Source organism: Aspergillus fijiensis (genome assembly GCF_003184825.1).
Source record: "Aspergillus fijiensis CBS 313.89 unplaced genomic scaffold BO72scaffold_3, whole genome shotgun sequence".
In the NCBI taxonomy this organism is placed as follows: Eukaryota; Fungi; Ascomycota; class Eurotiomycetes; order Eurotiales; family Aspergillaceae; genus Aspergillus; species Aspergillus fijiensis.
Window position 1 is genome coordinate 605151 of NW_024468979.1, and position 20756 is coordinate 625906.

General features: G+C 52.5%; 8 protein-coding genes and 1 non-coding gene across 9 annotated transcripts; 5 read left to right on the forward strand and 4 right to left on the reverse strand.

Annotated features, from left to right (window-relative positions):
• Positions 1-568: 568 nt before the first annotated feature.
• On the forward strand, positions 569-2827 carry BO72DRAFT_367657 (glycosyl transferase; the record flags this gene model as incomplete). Its single annotated transcript, XM_040940849.1, has 4 exons — positions 569-1335; positions 1396-2296; positions 2353-2544; positions 2597-2827. 4 exons carry the CDS (start codon positions 569-571, stop codon positions 2825-2827), a joined length of 2091 nt encoding a protein of 696 aa, XP_040806147.1.
• A 1405-nt stretch (positions 2828-4232) lies between these two features.
• Positions 4233-4304, reverse strand: BO72DRAFT_t14. Its single transcript has one exon. It is a non-coding gene; the product is annotated as a tRNA-Glu (tRNA).
• Positions 4305-4625: 321 nt separating this feature from the next.
• On the reverse strand, positions 4626-7494 carry BO72DRAFT_491759 (kinase-like protein; the record flags this gene model as incomplete). The annotated part of the gene is made up of 5 exons (XM_040948215.1): positions 4626-4669; positions 4746-5301; positions 5379-5667; positions 5731-6796; positions 6849-7494. 5 exons carry the CDS (start codon positions 7492-7494, stop codon positions 4626-4628), a joined length of 2601 nt encoding a protein of 866 aa, XP_040806148.1.
• Positions 7495-7833: 339 nt separating this feature from the next.
• BO72DRAFT_491760 (uncharacterized protein) lies at positions 7834-9529 on the forward strand (the record flags this gene model as incomplete). The annotated part of the gene is made up of 3 exons (XM_040948216.1): positions 7834-7889; positions 7959-9444; positions 9497-9529. 3 exons carry the CDS (start codon positions 7834-7836, stop codon positions 9527-9529), a joined length of 1575 nt encoding a protein of 524 aa, XP_040806149.1.
• Positions 9530-9774: 245 nt separating this feature from the next.
• Positions 9775-12350, reverse strand: BO72DRAFT_464985 (aminoglycoside phosphotransferase family protein; the record flags this gene model as incomplete). Its single annotated transcript, XM_040946672.1, has 7 exons — positions 9775-10090; positions 10152-10404; positions 10500-10733; positions 10829-11007; positions 11059-11270; positions 11356-11634; positions 12312-12350. 7 exons carry the CDS (start codon positions 12348-12350, stop codon positions 9775-9777), a joined length of 1512 nt encoding a protein of 503 aa, XP_040806150.1.
• A 1471-nt stretch (positions 12351-13821) lies between these two features.
• On the forward strand, positions 13822-14782 carry BO72DRAFT_491762 (uncharacterized protein; the record flags this gene model as incomplete). The annotated part of the gene is made up of 2 exons (XM_040948217.1): positions 13822-14366; positions 14524-14782. 2 exons carry the CDS (start codon positions 13822-13824, stop codon positions 14780-14782), a joined length of 804 nt encoding a protein of 267 aa, XP_040806151.1.
• A 370-nt stretch (positions 14783-15152) lies between these two features.
• Positions 15153-16388, forward strand: BO72DRAFT_454917 (uncharacterized protein; the record flags this gene model as incomplete). Its single annotated transcript, XM_040946207.1, has 3 exons — positions 15153-15389; positions 15445-15952; positions 16003-16388. 3 exons carry the CDS (start codon positions 15153-15155, stop codon positions 16386-16388), a joined length of 1131 nt encoding a protein of 376 aa, XP_040806152.1.
• Positions 16389-17238: 850 nt separating this feature from the next.
• Positions 17239-18559, forward strand: BO72DRAFT_491764 (uncharacterized protein; the record flags this gene model as incomplete). Its single annotated transcript, XM_040948218.1, has 5 exons — positions 17239-17549; positions 17608-17848; positions 17997-18058; positions 18107-18474; positions 18534-18559. 5 exons carry the CDS (start codon positions 17239-17241, stop codon positions 18557-18559), a joined length of 1008 nt encoding a protein of 335 aa, XP_040806153.1.
• Positions 18560-18715: 156 nt separating this feature from the next.
• Positions 18716-20531, reverse strand: BO72DRAFT_523993 (acetyl-CoA synthetase-like protein; the record flags this gene model as incomplete). The annotated part of the gene is made up of 4 exons (XM_040949827.1): positions 18716-19336; positions 19399-19712; positions 19774-20373; positions 20438-20531. 4 exons carry the CDS (start codon positions 20529-20531, stop codon positions 18716-18718), a joined length of 1629 nt encoding a protein of 542 aa, XP_040806154.1.
• Positions 20532-20756: the final 225 nt, after the last annotated feature.

Here is a 20756-nt window from a genome sequence, read left to right on the forward strand (position 1 = left end):
CGGCTCACGGAGTGCTCGTGAGTTTGAGTTCATGTGCACATGCGACAGGCATGGAGACTCGACTCTGATGGTGGCCGACGTGAGCGAGGGAAAGTCAATCCTCGAAGACATGACTCGTGTACTGCCCGTAGAATATGACAGACGGACAATCTCCTCGCCGAGCAGGAAAGTACACATTCCAAAGCCTGTGTTGTGGCCCGAGCCCGGTTAGGCGACCGTAGCAAAGAGCAGGTCTTCCTGGCACATATCCTTCCCGGCTAGCTCTTCCCAACGAACCTATTCGCCTGGAACATAGGCATGACCTCGCTCGGGGTGAAATTCCTGCCACAATCGTGCATTTCGGCGAAGATCATCCTGGCATGATGGTGATGTACGTTCAAGAAAGGGCCCGGGCCTTGTTTATGAACCTTCAATCACCCGTCCTTTCCCACGATTCCTGTTTTTCTGTCTCTACTTTTGTGGCTGGCTCATTTTCCAGCCTATCATTGACTGGCAGTGTGACCAGGGCTGATCTCGCACGGTGCGCATAGATGGCATTCGTCACCCTCGGTGTCCTACATCTATCGCTATGCATCCGGGCAACAACTCGCCCATTGATGAGGAGATCTTTATTCCCGAGTCTCTCTTGGCAGCCGCCACCACAAGCGAAACCTGGTCACAGAGTCCCCGACGAGAGATCCCCCGTCAACTTCGAAGTGGTGTACCTCCGGATGAGGTGCGCGTGCACAAACGAAGACAAACCACCACCAGTTGGCCGACTGCAGCCCAGAATGACACGACATCTCACTCGGTGGGCCGTCCCCTGAGCACTAATGCCAACAGAGGCGACAAGATATACCCGTTGTATGAGGATTGTGTGGTAGTGGAGACCCCCGAAGGACCTCAGGCGGTCCCTCATTCAGCGGCCGATGGCCCTATCCCCATCTCCGAGCTTCCAAGTCACCCCGTCGCAGAGCTACCAAGTCACCCAACCCCACCACCCAAAGCACGCACAGCTCGATACTCGCTCGACGGTAACGGTATTCTCAACAAATTCACAGTGTTGTCTCCATTCCCACTACGCCAGACTATCAACGCCGCGGCCGAAAGAGCCCGTGACAGCAGTCTTGGGACGTTGTACGACAAAGCCAATCTTGTCCAAATCAAACATCAACGCAGATATTGGGCTCGGATGCTGATCGAATATGGAGCATACACGATACTCCTCTTATTTGTGTACTTCGTGCTCGTGGGTCAACCTCTATGGGGCGGGGCTATCTATTGGCTATACTGGGTAATGCGCAACAAATTTGTCTTCCAAGGTGGATGGGCCATTGTCATAAGTCTAGTGATCTTGTAAGTCAGGCTCTTCGAGAGGAGAAGGCGGTCCCCGTATCGTGACTCACGATCGCACAGCTACTCGTTTGCACCGCTGTTGACTCTCTTCGAGAAGGATCTTCCCGACCCCGAGTACTATAGAGATCGTAACATTACCCCGGGCGCCCCGGACACAGCCCTCTTGATTCCCTGCTACAGATCCGCCCCAGTCATTGGGCAAACGCTCGAGGCCGCACTGAAGATCTTCCCCGCATCGCATGTGTACGTCATTGCGAATGGAGACTCCACCAACCCCTTGGACAATACGGAGGAGATTTGCCGTCGCTACGGGGTCAATCATATCTGGTGCCCGGTCGGATCCAAGATCATCGCTCTCTTTGTCGGTTGCTACGCGGCCAAGGTCTTTCGTTATGTGCTCCTCACTGACGACGACTGCATTCTGCCTGCGAACTTTCCTGTCGCCATCTCTCGGCTGACTGATAACGTGCGTTGCGTGGGCTACACGATCAAGGTGGTGGGCTCCGAGTCATCCAAAGGCACCTACTGCCAGCAAGCTCAGGATCTCGAGTACAAGCTCGCCGGGCTGCAGCGCACCTTTGCCGGTCGCATCGGCAGCGCCACCTTTCCCCACGGGGCAATTTCGCTCTGGGAGCGGGCATTCCTCAAGGATACGCTTCAAGATCACCCGGGGTTCTCAATCAGCGAAGACTGGTTCTTGGGCAACAGCTGTCGACGACTAGGCGGACGGATCAAGATGTGCAGCATGATGTTCGTGGAGACTGCGGCTCCGCCTGCCTTTCTCTGGGTCGACAAGGACCAGAGCCGAGGCGGCTTTGGGGAGATGACCGTCTTCAAGCAGCGATTCCTGCGCTGGAACTTTTTCGTCGTCAACGGCATGCGATACAACTTGGCCTACATTTTTGGTTCCTGGAAGCTGGGTCACTGGGAGATTGGCGCGAAGATTTTTGTTATGCAAGAGGTACGTCCCTGTTATGTTGGGCGTACAGCCAACCCCGCATGCTGACTGAGGCATAGGTGTACGAAACCGTGCTGAGCATTCTCGCGCCATTCATCCTGCCCATATCGTTGGTCGTGCGGCCTTCATTCTGCATTAGTCTCCTGATGGCGACCTTAGGACTGTATCTACTGAACGCTGTGCTCTTTAATGAGATACATCTTCGACTGAAGAATGAACGCGTGAGCTGGAAGGTCATCGTTGCGTACTATGTACGTTGTCCAAATATACGTGCTGTGTCATTGCTAACAATATGTACCAAAGATGCCCTACAAAATGCTCATCGCCGTGATCAACGTGATCAGCTGCTACTGGTCTCTGATCAAGTATGCGAAGTATTTTGCGCAACGCCGACCGAAGCTGATCGAGGATCACAAGGCGGTGGGGATTGTGCTGAAGCTGGAGGAGATCCGACGACACCAGCAAGGGGGACTTGGGCGCAGTATGACTGTGCGCACGGTCGGCGTGCGCAGCCGCGACAGTAGCGTTGGATGAGCTCGGGATGAGGGGGCATTGTGCCCGCTATGGATATTGAGTGCTGAAAGGCTCACTTCCTCCACGTTGGTATAGAGCATGCTCGCAGGACCGGAGGCTGCCATCCATGGAATACCCCCGGCTTAGACCCCGCTCCCCAGGTCAATCCAATCCGAACAGACCGTTCTCCCATTACACCTCCGAACGCATCGCTCTCCCTGTTGCTCGCGATCGGACTATTTACCGCAACTTCACCACCAATCCAATCTCCCAGCACCTCTGTTCAGAAGCTAAACCATTGCAAACGAGGACCTCTAGCGGCAAAGGATTATGTTGCAAAATAAGATGGAAAACGAGCTTTCGGCGGGTTGAAGGGGGTTCAACCTTCGGCGACTTTCCGGTGCATGAATTCCCGCCGAGCGGGTCGGAGATTTAGGCGTAAGGTTCAACCCCTCGGCGGGTTTCCCGGCGGTTCGGCGATCGGGGTTGTCGGGGGTTCAACCTTATCCCGCCGAAGGGGAACCTTAACCTTCCGAGGTCCTCGATGAAGTCTGTGTCAGTCTTCTGTTTACATTTTCCAGATGGAAGGCTCTTAGCAGGCGAAACCCTGCCTTCGCTACTATTGTGCAGCAAGTGATTTATGTTTGTCCCTGTTGGATGGAATGAGGAGGATGCAGCCTGGGGGTTGTGATAAATTGGCCAAATCCCACCGAGTATGAAGATATATTTCTCCGGCACAGGATCTTGCACTGAACACTATACGTAAATCAAGAGTATATGATGTTTGACGCCCCCACTTGAACCTAGATAATCTAATTTATATTCGGGGGTTCAACTTGACCGAGGGGAAATTTCCGGTACTCAGGATATCATACTACCGGTGCATAATAATGATCTTCTACACCGATGCAAAACCACCGAGCTGCGGGATAGGTATCTCCCCTTTGAACCGTCTGCGCCTTATCAAGATATACTATCTCTACAACGCTAGACGGTTTCGCGTTGCTGATTTCCCAATTTCCCAATTTCCCAATTTCCCTTTTCCATTATCTATTTCCGCCGTCTCTCGGGAGTATTTCTCGGCGAGACGTGTACTCAACTAACCCATCTGCAGAGCTTCAAGTCCTCAAGCTAAGTTTTGATTCAAAGATGTTATACTCCGATACCAGGAATGCAGAGACAGTGATCCCGTGATGTGGAGGCTCCCACAAGGGCACGGTGCTACCCGAAACAGCCCGCGGATCGGGATTGCCTGCTGGTGCCGATTTTTTTCGGATATTGCGACAAACCCCAATTGTCTTTTCTATGAGTGAGAGAAAATGAGTGATAAGACAAGAAGAAAAGAAGAGGAAGATAGCTAGAGCCAGAGTGTAGAGATACAGACAAGACAAGACAAGACAGCACAAAAAACAAAAGAGAAATTGAGCTCCGATAGGGGGAATCGAACCCCCGGCTGCCGTGTGAGAGACGGCGATGTTAGCCACTACACCATATCGGATGTTGTTGAATTCAGAGGTTTTCCTTTGTCTTGAGTGGGGCGTTAGAGCGACCGAAGTCCCTCGGCACGCCCGCCCGTCCTTGAATATCCGCAGGATCACATTTATATACTAAATGTACAAGATAGAACGGGTTCCATGAATCGGGTTATATGCCGAGGAAGGATGGGTCGATCGATTGTCCAATACCATGGATTGTAAGGTAGCGGGTCGGTGGGAAAGCCTTAGACATCTCCTGCCTCTGTGAAAATCGAAACTTATTGCTTCTAGTTGACCGGAAGTCACCTCGACTGCAAGTCCCTTGTATGGCTATGTCCAGGCCGCTACCGAGCCGCATACTCCTCCACATGAACGTCATCATAGTCCCCTATTGACCTTTTAGCGAATCCTCACTTGAACCGGCAAGCATACATCAAAGCAAAGCAAAGGAGGGGAACACCTACGCTCCGAGGGCAGAGTCCGCGGCACGGTATCCCCCACAAAAGCGAGAATCTGATCTCGTAGCTTGCGATAGCTGGGATCATGTGGGCCGGCAAATTTATTCAGCCCGCGGTGATCAGTGGGTAGGCCCGCCTGGTGGACGGAGGTGATGCCGGGCCAGGCGTCGGTGGATTCGACCAGCACGCCCGGCTTGGCCGGCCGCTTGAACGTGAGTGGGTTCCGTTTGAACTTGGTGTCGTGAATCTCGTAGTAACAAACGGTGGGGATGGTGCGGTTGTGGTTGGTGATTGCCCTCTCCAAGCCTTGGCAGATTTCTTTGAGAAAGGGCGTGTGGACAATGCTCAGAATGTTGATCAGTCGCCCTCGGCTCAACCAGTCGAGGGCTGATAAGTCAGACTTCGCCTGACACAACTGCACGATGTGGGAGTGGTAGGCCTCCCATCGCTTTAGCCCTTCGTCATCGGCTCCGCGGAACGGAGTCCCGAGAAAAACCAGGCCTCGTAGGGAGTCCAGTAGCCATGCTTGTGCGTCGCGCCTGCCTTCGGCTTGGGCGAGAGCCTGTGAAGTTATAATGGTTAGCACGGCCTCAGTCTCACGCCCTAGGGGCTCGGGAACTTGGATGGGAGGTTACTGACACTGGCCAGCACTAGCCCACCAAAGTCACAAGCAATGACAACCGTGGGTTTTGGTGTCCGAGTCAGCGCCTCCTGCCACTTATGCCTGAGCTCAAACCCACGGCGCCATAGCACTCCGCTTATGATTCCGCTACCGAAAGGCATTCTCCACTCAAATGTGTATATGCTGGCCGTGGGCAAGGCTTTGGGAAGCATGTCGGGATGTGTAAGCCAGTTGACTTCAACCCCGCCATCAATGTGAGTCCAGGCTCCGTCTGCCGTGTTCTCCATACCATGGATGGCGATTATGCTGCGGCAAACATTTATCAGACATGACGCGGCGTAATAGAGCCCAAGAGGATTTTACACTCACTTCAACGTGTGGTTCTCCGGCACCACATGCGCCTTGAAGACGCTTGTGTGGCCCTCGACACCGGACAGAATGGGCTCTGGTAATTCGGACCGTTCGGACTGTGAAGACTGCTTGGCAGGATACCTTTGCCTTCGTCCTGGCTGTCTCGTAGAAGTGACCTTCCCATCTCGTAGAGTGCCAGAATGCCCCTGAGGAGAGACTATCTCGGAGGACGCACCTGCAACCTCTGACCTGTCATCTTGTTGCGGATTTCTGGTTTGTCCTGCGGCGTGAGACCGCTTTGCTTTATGTTCCTCAAAAACCGCGGGGCTACGACGAAGGGCCTGCGCAGACGCGGAATCGGGTTTTGAATGATGCTGCTGGGACGGAACTTTGCCCCTCGAGTTTGATATCTTATGCCTTGGAGGGTCTGTATGACTCAGAGAAAAAGGGCTTCGTGAAGAGGGTAAAGTAGGCTCAGCAGTACGAGCTTCTGGCAGTTCAGGTCTTCGGCGAGTCGGCTGAGCCTGGGTTTTGCCGCTTCGTATCGTTAATCCCCCCTTGGGAGTAGAAGGAACCTTCCCAGTTCCAGAACTTGGGTGACCCAGCGGAGAACAAAATTCGTCGCTGGTCGTTGCTATCTGGTCCTTTGGAGCCTTGTCAAAGTCAATGAACGACGTGCTTCGACCTGGCGTAGACATGTGGCTCGCTCCGTCAACCCATTCATCATCCGCCGCGACGAGCGTGGTCCGATTTCGATTTTGAATCCAAGCCATACCCAGAGCGACCTCTGCAGATATACGCTCGGTGGGTAAAGGAGAGATGAGCGCCTTGACAAATTCCACTCCATCCAGACACATTTTCCCCCGAAGTGGTCTGTCGGGAAAGGGTGTCCGCCCGTCACAGAACCTCCGCACGTCTCGACGCGTCGGAAATGGGTCTTGCTGAGTAGCGATCCTGAATACCACGCAGCCCAAAGACCACATGTCGGCTGCGTTATCATAGATTGATGTTGGTTCGTCGGTATCCAGATCTCCGCTCACCTCTGGAGCAGTGTACTTCGGGGTGCCGATGGAAGTGTAAAGGGCTGTCCTCTCATGGTTCACTCGCTTCGCAATGCCAAAGTCGCCAATCTTGACCCACCATCGGGCGACCGGGGGCTTTCGGGCCACGAAGATGTTGCCGGGGTTTGAGGTCGCGGTGGGTGAACTGCTCAGCGTGGATGATACGTAGGCCATTAAGGAGATTGGTGGTGATATCCTTGACCTCTTCCTCGGGGATGGACTCGGATATGTGGCTTTCGAGATCACCTAGTGGGAAGAACTCCATATAAAGATAAAGGTTGGAGGGGTCTTCCAACCAGCCCAGAAAGCTGACCAGGACCTCCTGCTGTTGGTACTGCGGTTTGGAAAACTTGGCCAGTGCGAGAATCTCCCTCTTGTAGTCGATGCTATCGCGTTCCATCAAGTCCTTTTGCACGACCTTGACTGCCCGACGATTGTTGGCCTCATCACTCTCCAGCCAGACCTTGCCGTATATCCCCCATCCTATGGGGTCGGGGCGGCGGTACCATTTCCTCTTCACGATGCGGATAGCGTGACTGCCATTTCGCTCGTATTCGGTATGGGTGGTGCAATTCTGGTCAATCACGGCGTCGTATTTGAAGTGTTCGAGCAGGTCGTCAGCTTCTAAGCCCAATCGCAAGGTTCTAATCTTATCAGCAAGTTCTGGATTCCCTTGCACCAGGTGTAGCAAGTCGGCATATTGCGACGACGAAATGGACATGGCGCTGCGCGTTGGGTAGCATCATAGCACTATAAAATCCGGAGGATGAATGATGGAGAAAAAAAGAGGAAGGAGAATGAAAAGAAGGTGGAAGCTGAACGGCCCACAAAAGGTGGGGAAGGAAAGAAGATGAGTTGAAAAGGACGAGGCTGGAGTGAGTGGGATGAGTGAGATGGCTTTCAAGTTAGTATGCGGGGGAGATGATTGACGATCCAATGGGAACAGTCGCATCACGAGTTGCTTTTTTGCCAGCGCGGGGTCACAAACAAGGACAACAAAACATCTCTTAAGTACTTCTCTTTCTCCCTCGTCATCACACTCATTCACTTCCTACACACCATGGACCCTGCCTCGTTTGCGTTTTCCGTTGCTTCCATGCTGCAGTTGTGCATCCAGTGAGTCTTTTCAGCACTATAGTCCCAACCTTCCTGCCCCCTTACTTTCCATGAAGCTGACCAGGTCAGCCTTGGAAAGGACTTGTACGCACGTTGTGAAGCATACCGTTCAGCTGAGCGCGAATTGCAAGAAGCCAATCTGAAAATCAAGGGTCACTGGATCAAGATCGAGCAACAATTGTCCGCACTCCAGGCCGTATGGGAGGCCCTCCCGGGTGCTTTGCAGATCCATCAATTCCAGGTGCTCCAAGTACTCCGAAGCAAGCTCAAGGCCGCAGTCAAGAGCATTCAGAGTCTGAGTGTCGACCTCGGAGCTGAAGCCTCACACGATAAACCCATAGACTCTTCCCTCGCGCGCATACTGCTGAAAGTGTCCCGCTTTGATCGGATCAAATACGCCGTGTATGCCAAGGAATCTCTCGAACATGTCGTTGAAGAGTTGGAGCAATGGCAGAGAACCTTCGACCCATCCTGGTTCTTCTTGAGTCGTCTGGCCGTCCAGACAATCGATCAGGAGTTTAGTGGGAAGAGGGCTGCCGAGAGCAAGGCCGTTTCGACAGTGGTAAATCTGCGTCGAGCCCACCGGATTCACGACATGGAGAGCTCCGCCTCGATTTTCGTGGGGAAGGATTTCGTCATTGGACGCTACACGGCGATTACTTCGTCTTCTTCATGGCTTGCACGCACCGATGAAGGGGTGGTAGTTGTCGACCGCATCCCGATCAGGCGACAAAACGACCTCCGTAGCCGCACGAGGGACGTTCGCGATCTAGCGCGCATCCTTTCCAAAGTCGATCCGGACACATTTGGCCTTCTGTCCTGTCGCGGCGTACTGAGGATGGAAAGGACCTTCGATCTTATTTTTCCTGTCCCACAAAATCAGCAGCAAGGTCCTATTGGTAGTCTTCGCTATATCCTGTCGATACGTGCTGAGCGCAGCTTTACTCTAAACGAGCGGGTGAAGTTGGCAAGTTGTCTGGCTCGATCGGTCGTGTTCTTACACTCGTCGTCATTCGTCCACAAAAGCATTACCCCAGAGAATATCATCATTTGCAGATCGCATGCAGACCGTCTGGGTACGCCTTATCTAGTTGGCTTCGACCAATTTCGACTGGCGGAAGGCCCGACCCACTTGAGTGGCGACAAGGCTTGGGAGAGGAACATCTACCGTCATCCACGACGCCAGGGGATACATCCCGAAGATGAATATATCATGCAGCATGACGTATATAGCCTCGGGGTCTGTCTGTTGGAGATTGGACTGTGGACTTCCTTCGTCGAGTACTCGGGAGATTACGGCCAGCCTATTCCAGGGCCTTCGTTATCAATCAAGAAGCTTATTGTTGAAAAAGATCAAAGACGAGCAGCCTACCAAATCAAGAGAATGCTTGTTGACCTGGCTCGAAACAAGTTGCCAGCTTTGATGGGAAACATCTTCACTGAAGTTGTCGTGTCATGTCTGACATGTCTCGATAAAGATAATGAGTTATTCGGAGATGAAGAAGAATTCCTGGATGATGACGGCATTTCCGTTGGTGTTCGCTACATCGAGAAGGTGTGTTGCTTCATGCTTGGCACATTATGGGGCTGACTTGTCTATCCCATAGATTCTATTTGCGCTTCAAGGAATTGCGGTGTGAAGACCTGCGACACCCGGCTCCATTACGAAGCCACTATTCCGGATACTGTAGAAGCGAAACAGAGTCTGCGCGTCTATATCAACTGGGCGGGGTCAAGTGTCGTCGTACTTGGGCCAGACGGAACTGTATTCCACGTAGAGGTCCCAGCTCGATTCTGAAGCAAGCCAAACAGGATTGCAACGGCATGACATCCTTGCACATACCCGTTCGCGTGCGGTATCAGCCCCTTGGAGCTTTTGCGTCGATCAGCTATCCGCGGATCCTCCGGCTTTTACTGCCTCGACTTCGACATCCGCAGCCATCAGCGTCGCGTGCTCAAACCTCTCTTTCACCTTACCCGTGACGTGCTCCAAGCCCCAGTTCCGCACGTATTTGAACATGTGAGCAGCCTCCTCGTACATGTCGGAATGAACGAAGCCATCTCTCGCCACTGATGGGGAGATTGCGTCCCAGAACCCCTGTATATTGTTCCAGCCTATGGTTTCCTCGTCGTGGACCCGAAGCTCGTCCTCTGTGAAATGTACGGGGCATGGAAACCCAAAGCCCATCTCTTCCCAGTGTCTGGAAGAGGGATTTAATTAGCGAACAACGCAGACCAGGATCAGTAGCGGTGTGAACTCACTTCTCAATCTGGATCAAACTATCCCTCAGGCGAATGATATCATCATCCCAGGCGTCGCCCACAAACTGAATGGGCCAACACCGCAGCATGCCGAATTCCTGGTAGAACACGCGATTGAGGAGTGGGATCTCTTCCGCCACTCGTGTCTGATAGAAATCACAGATGATGGTCTGTTCCATCTGGGCTTCAATCGCAGACTGTTCTTTGCTGCCGAGCTCGGCGAAACCTTCGGGAAGAGTAAGAATCGGTTCCCCTCAAAGCGGATAAAGCTTGGGTGCCGTCCGCCGAGCATGAGTGGGGTGCCCCATACGCCCTGTCAGTCGATCACGCTGGTAGACTCTCCGTCACTCACGAAGATGTTTGCGGGATTGAGATCGCTGTGGCAGAGGTACGGTGTAAGGATGGCGGGCTCGTTGGGGAGAAGATACGGTGCCACTTGGAGGTACTTGTCAAGCAGACACAGATGACTAGTGGGGCAGTTCTGGGTCATTGTGGCATCGTCGGGTTTCGGGATCGCATGTTGTTGTATCCAGGCCTTCTCGCGATGGGCCAGAGAGGTGACGTAGTCCTGTGGTTGCATCCCTTGAGGAAATTAGCTTGGAAAGAGAGAAATATGATATGGGAGAGGCGATATGAAACTGGCAGAGAGAAGGCGACATGAGAATGGAAAATCGTACATGGACCGCGGTCAATAGTCATTTGTGCACGCTCTTTTGTCCAAAAGTCATGCTCTGTCACTGGCCCAACCACAAGCCGGGTCGCTACTTGTTCTTGTATTTTCTCGGGGATATTTCCAACGAGCTGTGCCGGAAGAGCGCCAGGGATGTTCTCTGTGGCATAATACAGGCTACCGTAGCTATAACATGGTTAGCCTATCGCAACAAGGCAGAGGGATCGAGGTGTGAACCAATTCAAAGCCACCGAGAATAACTTCTTCTGCAGCGCAACAAGACGATCAGTGACCTTGAGCTTCTCCTCGAGAGCTAGGTCATCCCACACATCTGCCGGTCGATTCCCGCGGGCAACCTCCATTATGATGTACTCAGATCCAACACTACATCGACTATCCGCGCACCACGCAAGAACCTTTGGAGTAGGAATATTGAGAACCGTCCGAGCCTGCACAGATCATTTTCATGTGTGAGCAAGAGTTGAGAGACTGGGACCAGCGACGGAAGGAAGAGGAGAAGGATCAGACACGCACAAATTCCATAGTGGCGACTTCAAATGCTGTGGTGTAGTACTGGGGACCTGCGATTGAGTAAGGGATCTTCGCAACCACTTTTCTGCCATCGTCCATCGTGAGTAAGAATGTTCTGTTCGAGCCACCCTTCCCCCGCTTGGTGATTGAGACGCATTTCTCAGCTTCTATACTGCTGGCAGCAATCTCCTGAAGCGCTTGCACGTCGAAGGGCGTGAAGAGGTTCTGAAGTTGCTGTTTCTCATTCCACAGCCAACGGCCTGTGGTGAAGCAGTGTAGGTCCTCATTCGACCCCTGGAGCGTAGCCGTTGAACTCAACGAGCTCAGTAGAGACGCAGTTGTTAGATTCATCGAGCTGAGTAGAGACGTGGTTGTTGAGATCATCGAGTGGTCGAGTAGAGAGTTGAACACGATGAAAAGAATTGAGACGAGTGGTGAAGGCTTCTTTTGGGTGGGAGGTGATCGGAGAGTCGGTTGGATGTGATTGGAAGGTCAACAGTCGCGGAAGAATGAGTTTTGAGTGATAAGAGAGATTTGTGGGTGATGAGAAAATCAGCTGTAAGTGATAGAAGAGTCAGTGGTGAGTAAAGGGAGAGTCAGTTGTGAGTCGAGCAAACAAAAGATGTCTAAAGAGGAAAGATGACTGGCGTGCCAGTTGGTGTACCGCCCCGGTGGTGCTACCTACCTAGTAGTCACTGCAAGGTACTAAACCTTCCCTTTTGCGCGGTCCTGTCTGAACTTGCTCATGATATGCTCCTTTGCCTATTTGGAGTCTGGCTTGGCCGGGTCAACGAGAATCAGGATAGACCCGCTGGCTATAGTTTGAGTATGTGGGTTCAACCACCTTCTGTGGATTGTCTTGCCAACCTCCGCCCACAGTACTCAAGGAACCAGATATAAAGTCCCTAAGTCCCAAAACCATAATCCTCTCAGTTGTAAATCACTCATGACATGCACACCTTTGCGTTTTGCTCGCTAATCACTTTGCACGTGTCCATAGTTGCAGATGCCTCAGGGGCTGTACAGGCAGTTGCTCAGTTTTGGAATGAGTGGGTCCGTTGTCAAGATATTTGAACATATATGCTCCATCCCGGTTGATTGATGAGCAACGGAAGAGGATAACAAACGATGTGAATGTTCGATAGGCATGACGTCAAAATCAATACAAGCCGGTCTCTGCAAGCAGGATCTCCTAACCCGAGTGTGAAGACGGAACAAAAAGGCGGTTGAAGCAATTAACAGGCGGCCAGGGCGGTACTCAAGTTAAGGACTTTCTCAACTTCCATTGCCACTCTCTTGTCAAGACATAATCTTTTTCATTGCTATCTCTTTTCGGGACATTCGGTTCGGGTAAATCCGTTTCCCATTGTGAGGTAGGAATCAAATCTTCTCAAGGTGCACAATCAAGGAAAGCCTGGAGACTCCTTTCCGTATAAACGGTTATATTCCGGCCACCGGCTTATCTTAATCCATGGCAGCCGGGTTGGCAAAGAATAGCCCATCTTCTGTCTGCAGCTTGCGACCGTTTCTTTGATCAACATGATGAATTTGTGGTCGTGCCAGGCAGTATTCTGATATCCGGAGTTGGATGGGAGAAGCTAGTGGACACTTTATTGCTCGGGACTCTTGCTTGAGCGAAGACATTAGCATCCTGGATGATCTTAAGTATTCTGTTTGACGGTGCGCGCCCTGGCTGAGGATAACCAGCAAGATATATACATGCGAGTCGCCTCCACTCTAAGGTACTGGACTACCACCTCTTGTCCTTGGTTGGGTTTGTGATGGTAAGAGGAGATAAAGATATTCGGCAACATGGTGCTGTTGAAAGCTTGGAATGATGTTCTTGATCGGAGTTGGTCAAGGTCGCTGATAAGGAAACTATTTGACCTCTTTTAGGGAGCTTGAGAAGTGATTGGTGTAGACTACGATGAGTACAGCGAAGGCTTTCCAAAATACCATGTCGAATTCATTAGAGGTAAATATCTAGATGCGGCTATTCCAACTCAAACCCGGATGATTATAGTAATATCCTAGCGGTGAATATTTACACTCATGCTGAATCTAAGACTCATTGTAAGACTGGCAATTTCGTCTATGACAGGTTACCAGTTTCAACAACATTAGGGATAAAGCGCGAATGTGCCAGATTGTAACCCAGGTGTTACTTGTTGCCTGAGAATGTTGAGCCTGGTCAGGAGCCTATGTTGAAGCCTCAGGCAACAAGAAAATGGACATACTCGAGGCTGCAAGTGGGAGGCATGGAACAGAGCCCTATCACATGACTAGCATCCAGCTTCCAGAAGCCTTCATCTGATTGAATTGATGCAGTAGTCATCAGCGGGTGTCAGGAAAGGAATATCTTCTCCGACACAAGGGCATCAACCGTTTTCCTTCTGTCACCATCTTCATCTCCCCCGACCCTCAACCCAAGACCAAAGTCATCAGCCCATCCACGTATTCCCTTCCACTATGGCAGAGAAAAACACACACATCGTCGACTCGGAAGGAGACGTGATACTCTTCCATATAATGGAGGGAGAAGAGCATCGTATCCGAGTATCGACCAAGCACCTGATTCGAGCATCGCCTTCCTTTGCAAAACTCTGCACCAGAAGAGAACAAGAGAGCACCGAACCTTCGTGCAGCAGAGAGTTCTTGCCTGACTTCGAGGGGTTGAGGCTTGAGCCCATCCTGATTTTGATGCGGATCATTCACGGCCAAGCGTCTGTGCTGCCTGAAGTAATCGACCTCCCGACACTGGTCGACCTGGCACTGCTAGTGGACCGCTGCCAGTGTGCACCACTCGCCCGGTACTTCGCCCTACAGTGGGTCGATAATCTCACCGCGACAGGGAGTCCCTCCGAGTACGGCAAGGAAGTGATGGAGTGGATATATGTGGCATGGGTGTGGAACCTGAACAAAGAGTTTGAGGCAAACACTCTTGTCGCCGTTGAGACAAGTTACGAGGTGGTGCACTCTCACGATCTGCCTTTGCCAGGGAGGATTATCGGTCTGTGAAGCTTTCTATTCCTGTCATAATCACATTACTGACGGTTTAAGAGAGAGGATTAAGAGGAACCGAGAGCAAGCTATTGGGAAAGCCATAAGAAAATTGAAAAGAGCGGAAACAAAGTTTTTGAAGGGTACTGGTGAATGTTGTTCTCACTTCAGTTCCATTATGTTGTGGTACCTTCAGAGGAATCTTTACGATGCCAGCATCAAAGACCCTCTGTGGCCGAAGGCTCCATATATCGGCGAATCGTATCAGAGGCTGGTCGAAGAAGTCGAGTCCTTTGTGAACCCTGAGTATGAGGACGGAGAGTGTGGCAACAACAAGTATGACTTGCAGAGATTCCTCAATATCCGTAATCTTGCGGTGGGTGTGAAACTGAAGACCCTCACCCACAGAAGCTATATCAACTCCGAATAACTTAATGCAAGGTCTTGGTTTTTGGCATCAAGCTTTATCACCCATATTCTGGAATTAAGGTTGTTTCTGGATTTTGTTCTTTCCATACCGTCTCTGCAAAAAAAAAAAAAAAAAAAAAAAAAAAAAAAAACAAAGGTGTGCGGGGTCAAGCCAAGGCAAATATGATAGAATCTACTTGGAAGATATTCACTCAGTGTACCTAAAATCATATCCATAGTCGCCCGGGGACAGCACGTGATCCATATGGAGATGAAATGAAATGAAGTTAAACAAAATGAATCAACACAACACACAACAACTTTCCTGTACCATCGCGTTCTTCCCTAATCCTTCAAATCTCTTTGAGCTCAGCATCGTATAGTTGTACACCATGTCCGACACAAACATTTACTCCTTTCATCCGGAGGGAAAGGTCATCTTTGTCCTTACAGAAGAGCCATCCACACCCTCAGACTCCACTTATCGAGAAGATCACGAATCTTGTAACTTTGGATTTGCTTCAGCGCGCTCAGGAACATGTAGCTTGCAGCGTTCCTACATCGACCTAGCTGAACTGATTCCTAAGGATGATAACCAGTCGTCGTCAACAATCGCTCTAGCCCTGAAGGTAAGCCCTTGCGCATCCAAGCTCGAAACCCGACGCTCAGACAAACCTTTCATAGAATGAAATCCTCAAAGGCGAACGGACCCTCTCAAAAACCCATCCAGCTCCCAAGTATCTGATACAAGCATCCGAGAAACACCTCGCTCTGTCATCGCCCGTATTCAAACAAATGCTCAGCGGCCTCTGGAAAGAAACCATCGACCTCGCAACAGAAGGACACATCCGATTCGAGATCAAGAAGTGGAATCTGCAACCCTTCCTCATCTTTCTCCAAGTAATGCATGGCCGACCAGAGCCCAAGAGTCTGGATGTGGACACAATCACCGAAGTGGCGCTCCTAGTCGACTACTACCAGTGCCTGGCAGAATTTCGACGCACCATGCGTGCATGGCTAAAAGAGGTCAAGAAGACTCTGAGTCCTTCCTATGAGACATATATGAAGTGTCTGTGGGTTTGCTGGCAACTCCGTCGATCAAGCGATTTCCGTCACTTCAGCAATCTCGCGGTGTACTTTGCGGACGACCTGATCGAGGGCGAGGGACTGCCATTCCATCCTGTCGTGCTGGGTATGACTCCGCCCCTTCGTTCTTCATGCCGTAGACTGACTGTCATGCAGACAAGCTCAACGCCGCCCGGAAGAAGGCCCTAACGCCAATAATCCGCCGCTTGCCGATGCACTACAACAGCGAAAGGCCCGCCGAATGGGTCCACAGAGGCTTCTGCGGCGAATGCGCAACATTGCTGAGCGACTTGCTGGACCTGGACATTCGGCAGGCTGCCCGTGAGGCATACCCGGTTAAGCCTTTTTCTGGTCTGAGCTTTGCTAAGCTCGTCGTGACGGAGTGTCGAGGACGCCGGTGCCAGGATATGGGGATTATTCATATTGAGAGGATGTACCAGACTGTGGACCACAGTGATGCTGGCTCGGTGTCTCGGTTTGTCCGCAAGCTGAATATCAAGCCGGTTACCTTGGAGGAATGCTTGAAGATGATGGCCAGGTAGGTGTGGATGACTTCGTTGGGAACCGCTTTTTACTCTTGGTGTCGATAAGTGGATGTTGAATATCTGACTTGGTTGTGTCTCTGTGTACTCCCGGTTTTGTCTTCTGAACTGCTCTGCTTGGTCGTTCCTTCAGTGAAGTGCTTGTAATTTAATGATGCAGGAGAATGATATGTCAGAAAATGATAGTCGCAAATCACAGTTAACATAGTTCTATCCTCGTAGTCAGGAGACTTTCCTTGAGTAATCCAGAGAGACACCCTGACTGCTGACTCTATATGAACGTGGCCCTATATTCATTCTGAACTTCCAGGACCCCCTGATATACCCAGAGACCAATAAATGTGTCAGGCCCCGCTGGCCAGGACCTGCTGACCGCCTGTTGCGCCTATGTTGATAAATCCGCTCTCAGATAGCTCGCGTAGTTGAACTCAGCATTGATCGATGTTCTCAAGAGAAGAAATTGATGTTGCTCGCAGTGCAGTACCTAGACAGACGCTTCCACCGCCAAGCTCCAACTGCGGGAAGGAGAGAGCAAGAACAGCCCCAATACTGCCCGTTGGCTGTCAAGCACAACTGGAAACTACCATAAAAGAAAGCCGTAGACAACGACAAGAATCCAATTGTACAAGATGTGTTTGATTGATTCCACCAAAAGGATCGGGCAATCATCACGCAACTCTCCTCTCAAAGCAGAACAAGAGCGATTCACCCGGCCGTTAGGCACCGACCTGAGAAATGCGACTGCGCAATTGTGGTCCTAATAAATACTCACTCTGCACAAGAGAAAGAAACGCAATCCTTCTTCGATCCAACAACCATCCCCCGTCATCCCCTCAACCACTGCACAAAGATGGCATCCTCCGAGCAAGCCATGTCCCCAGCGGACACCACCGCAGACTCCGACTCCACCATCTATATCAGCCCCGATGCCACCGACAAGATAGCCCTGCGCATCGAATACCCCGTGCCCTCCTCTGCTCTGGAGACCCGGACCAGCCCCCTCATCGTCTCGAAGGCAGTTCTGATGGATGCGTCCCCGGTCTTCAACCGGATGCTCACCAACAACGCCTGGCAGGAGGCGCAGTCTCTCACCGCCACGGGTTTCGTCCACCTCACTATCGACGGGAACCTCTACAGCGAGACTGCGTTCATTGACATGATGTACATCCTGCGGGCAGACAATCCCTCCGGAGCGCTATGACCGGCTCAGCAAACTCAGGCACCTAGCTACCGTGTTGGATTACTGGGGCTGCGGGTGGGATCGAGTGCCCGACATGGACACCAGCATCGCGCTGGCCCTGAGAAAGGATCCGTACTGGGTCGACCTCGACACGGCCATGGAGTGGGCCTGGGTGGCGTGGTACTTTTGGGACACGGACGTCTTCGAGCAGGTCACGGCGTATGTGATCGGGCATTCGGAAGATAGAATCAGTGCTCATCCGCTTCGTCTCCCTGAGTGGGTGTGCGATAAGAAATTCATCTCTTTCTTTCTCTCTTTCTCTCCCTCTTTCGTTTTTCTTTTGTCAGTCATCGCATAGATCGTCTTTCGTGGCTCTCCCTTCTGAGAAGCTAAGCTACTGCGCTGGATGGCATTGGCTAACATACTAGGTAGCGAGGATGAAGAAATGCCGAGAGCGCGCAATCAAGGACCTTCTCAAGCCTCTCCGGAAGTAAGTCGAGGCGGTGTTGCGTCACAATTGTCTTATGTTGCACGATAGCGCCCGGATGAACAGGATGCCACCAAAATTCATCGACGCCGAGCCCAATTCCGAGCCATATCGCGGCGCGGACCGGTGCATGCGCGTTATCAAAGCAACGATCCCCAAGCTGCACCAGGAGGGGGGATCGCTGTATTCGTTGCCCGCGCCCCCGTATGCGGGGTGCAGCTTTAGGCAGCTGAGCCCCGCGTTATCCCGCGTTGTGCCTAAGGAGCTGGAGTCGGATCTGATGAGCCACGAGCCGTACGGGCAGTGCCTGGGGCCTCTTAGGACCTTGCTTCTTGGGCTGCGATGGGATGGGATGAAGATGAAGCGACTGACGATGAACGATGTTGGTATTGTCATCATCGCGTCAGCGATGGAAGCTTGTCCGTATCACAGATGCTGGAATCTCGACAGAGGCGATTGCAGGTTCTGATGGATTTAGGCCTTGTTGGTAGCGCTCGGTTTTAGGCATGGTTGTGGATGGTGTGCGGAAGAATGCATGGCGAACAGAGTACTTTGAGTTGCCAGATGATGAACAAATTACCAAATATTGAATCAAACAAATCCCAAGATGCCATATCACGCTAGTATATCCCGCCTTGCATATATAGATATCAAGTACAATTACAGCTTCGCCTCCCTCTGCAACCTCTTCACCTCGCGCCGCAAGATCTTCCCCGACGGATTCCTAGGGATGGCATCCACAAACCTGACCCCACCCCGTAGCTGCTTATAACTAACCACCCTCTCTTTCACATACGCCTCGATCCTCCTCCCCAGCTCCGCAGACCCCAGCACCCCCTCCTTGACGACCACATACGCCCGCGGCAACTCCGTTCCCGCCGTCCCGCTAGCCACCCCCACCACCGCCACATCCGCCACCACCTCCTCGAACCCCAGGATGATCCCCTCCAGCTCCGCGGGCGCCACCTGGAACCCGTTGTACTTGATCAGCTCCTTGACGCGGTCGGTGATGAACAGGTTTCCGTCTGCGTCGACGTAGCCCACGTCGCCCGTTTTGTAGAAGCGTTGGGCGTCGTCGGAGAACGACTCCGCGTCCGCTTTGGGGTTGTTCAGATACCCGCTGAACACGTTGGGGCCCGTCACCCATAGCTCGCCGGGGAGGCACTTTGTGCCTGGTGCGTGGGTGGGGGATTCCTCGCCGGGGACGGCGGCGAAGGTGGCGGTCATGTTGGGCATGAGACGGCCGACGGAGCCGGGGCGGGTGAGGGCTTCTTCGAAGGTCTATCCCAGTTGGCCGGTGTTAGCTATTGTAGATGAAGATGACAAGAAGAAAAGGGCCGTACCTGGAGATGCGTGCAAGGCGCACACTCGCTCATCCCGTAGGCCTGGCGCACCGGGATGTCGAGCTTCTTGCGCAGGGCGTGGATCAGCTCGAGGGCCAGCGGGGCGGCGGCGGAGAGGGTCATGCGCAGCGAGCTCAGATCGTACTGCGCCACGCGCGGGTTGGTCACCAGCTCCAGCACGACGGGCGGCACCACGTAGGCGTAGGTGATGCGGTGGCGCTGGATGGTGGTGCAGAAGGGGTCGAATTGGAAGCGCGGGAGGACGGCGATGCTCATGCCGATGAAGACGGTGAGGTTGAGGAGGTAGGTGATTCCTTTTTGGCGTGCATCGTCAGTTGGTTTTGTTCACAGAGACAGAAAGATAGGGCTACGGACCGTAGATATGGAAAAACGGCAGCACGGCAATCGCGCGGTCGGCCGCTGTCAGATTGGCCCCGTCGATGGCCACGTTCTGCGCTAGGTTGGCGACCAGGTTGCGGTGCGAGAGCATCACCCCCTTGGGCAAGCCTGTCGTCCCGGAGGAATACACCAGGAACGCGAGGTCTTCGGGGGATGCGATCGGGGGCTGGTGAGGGCGATCGCGCGCGGGAGAATCGCGGTGGTCGACCACCAGCGTGGGCGATAATGCATCCAGCACCAACACCCGGTCGCGCGACAGCCCCGCGCGGTCGGCGGCCTCGAAGACCACGGGTGCCTGTGCCTGGGTGGTTACCACGGCTTTCACGCGCGCGTCTGTCAGGGGATGGCGCAGCTCGTCGGCGCGGTAGTGCGGGTTCACCGGACACACCACCCCGCCCGCGGCCAATGTGCCATAGATGACTTCAGGGAGAGCAATCGAGTTGGGCGCAACCACCATCAGCACCTCTCCCGGTTGCCACTTCCATTGCGTCTGGATCGCCTCCGTGAAGGCGAGAGAGCGCTGGCGGAGTTGGCGGAAACTGAGGGTGTGGTCGCTCAAGGGATCCAAAAAGAGTGCTGTCGCAGTGGAGTTAGCAAGTCGCACCGACTTTGGTGATGCTCATGCAAATGTTTCGCTCACTTTTATCTAAAGCATACGGACGGTCGGCCCTCTCGAACAACAAAGTCCAGAGGTCGACATTGGGTATCTCAATCGCAGGAAAAGGCGACGCCATGATGGGACTGACTGGCAGCGACTGGCAGAAGGGGAAACAGAAAGACAACTCCAACAGAACTACCAACAACAAACAAGAAACGCAAAAGTAAAAAGATGAAAACAGCCGAGACTAGACTAGTTTAAAACAAAGAAAAATCACGGAAGGATATCGTCATGGAGCAGGAACTCCACCAGTTCTCTTGAATATCTTGAATATTTCGCATCTGCCGTGACGGAAGGTGCC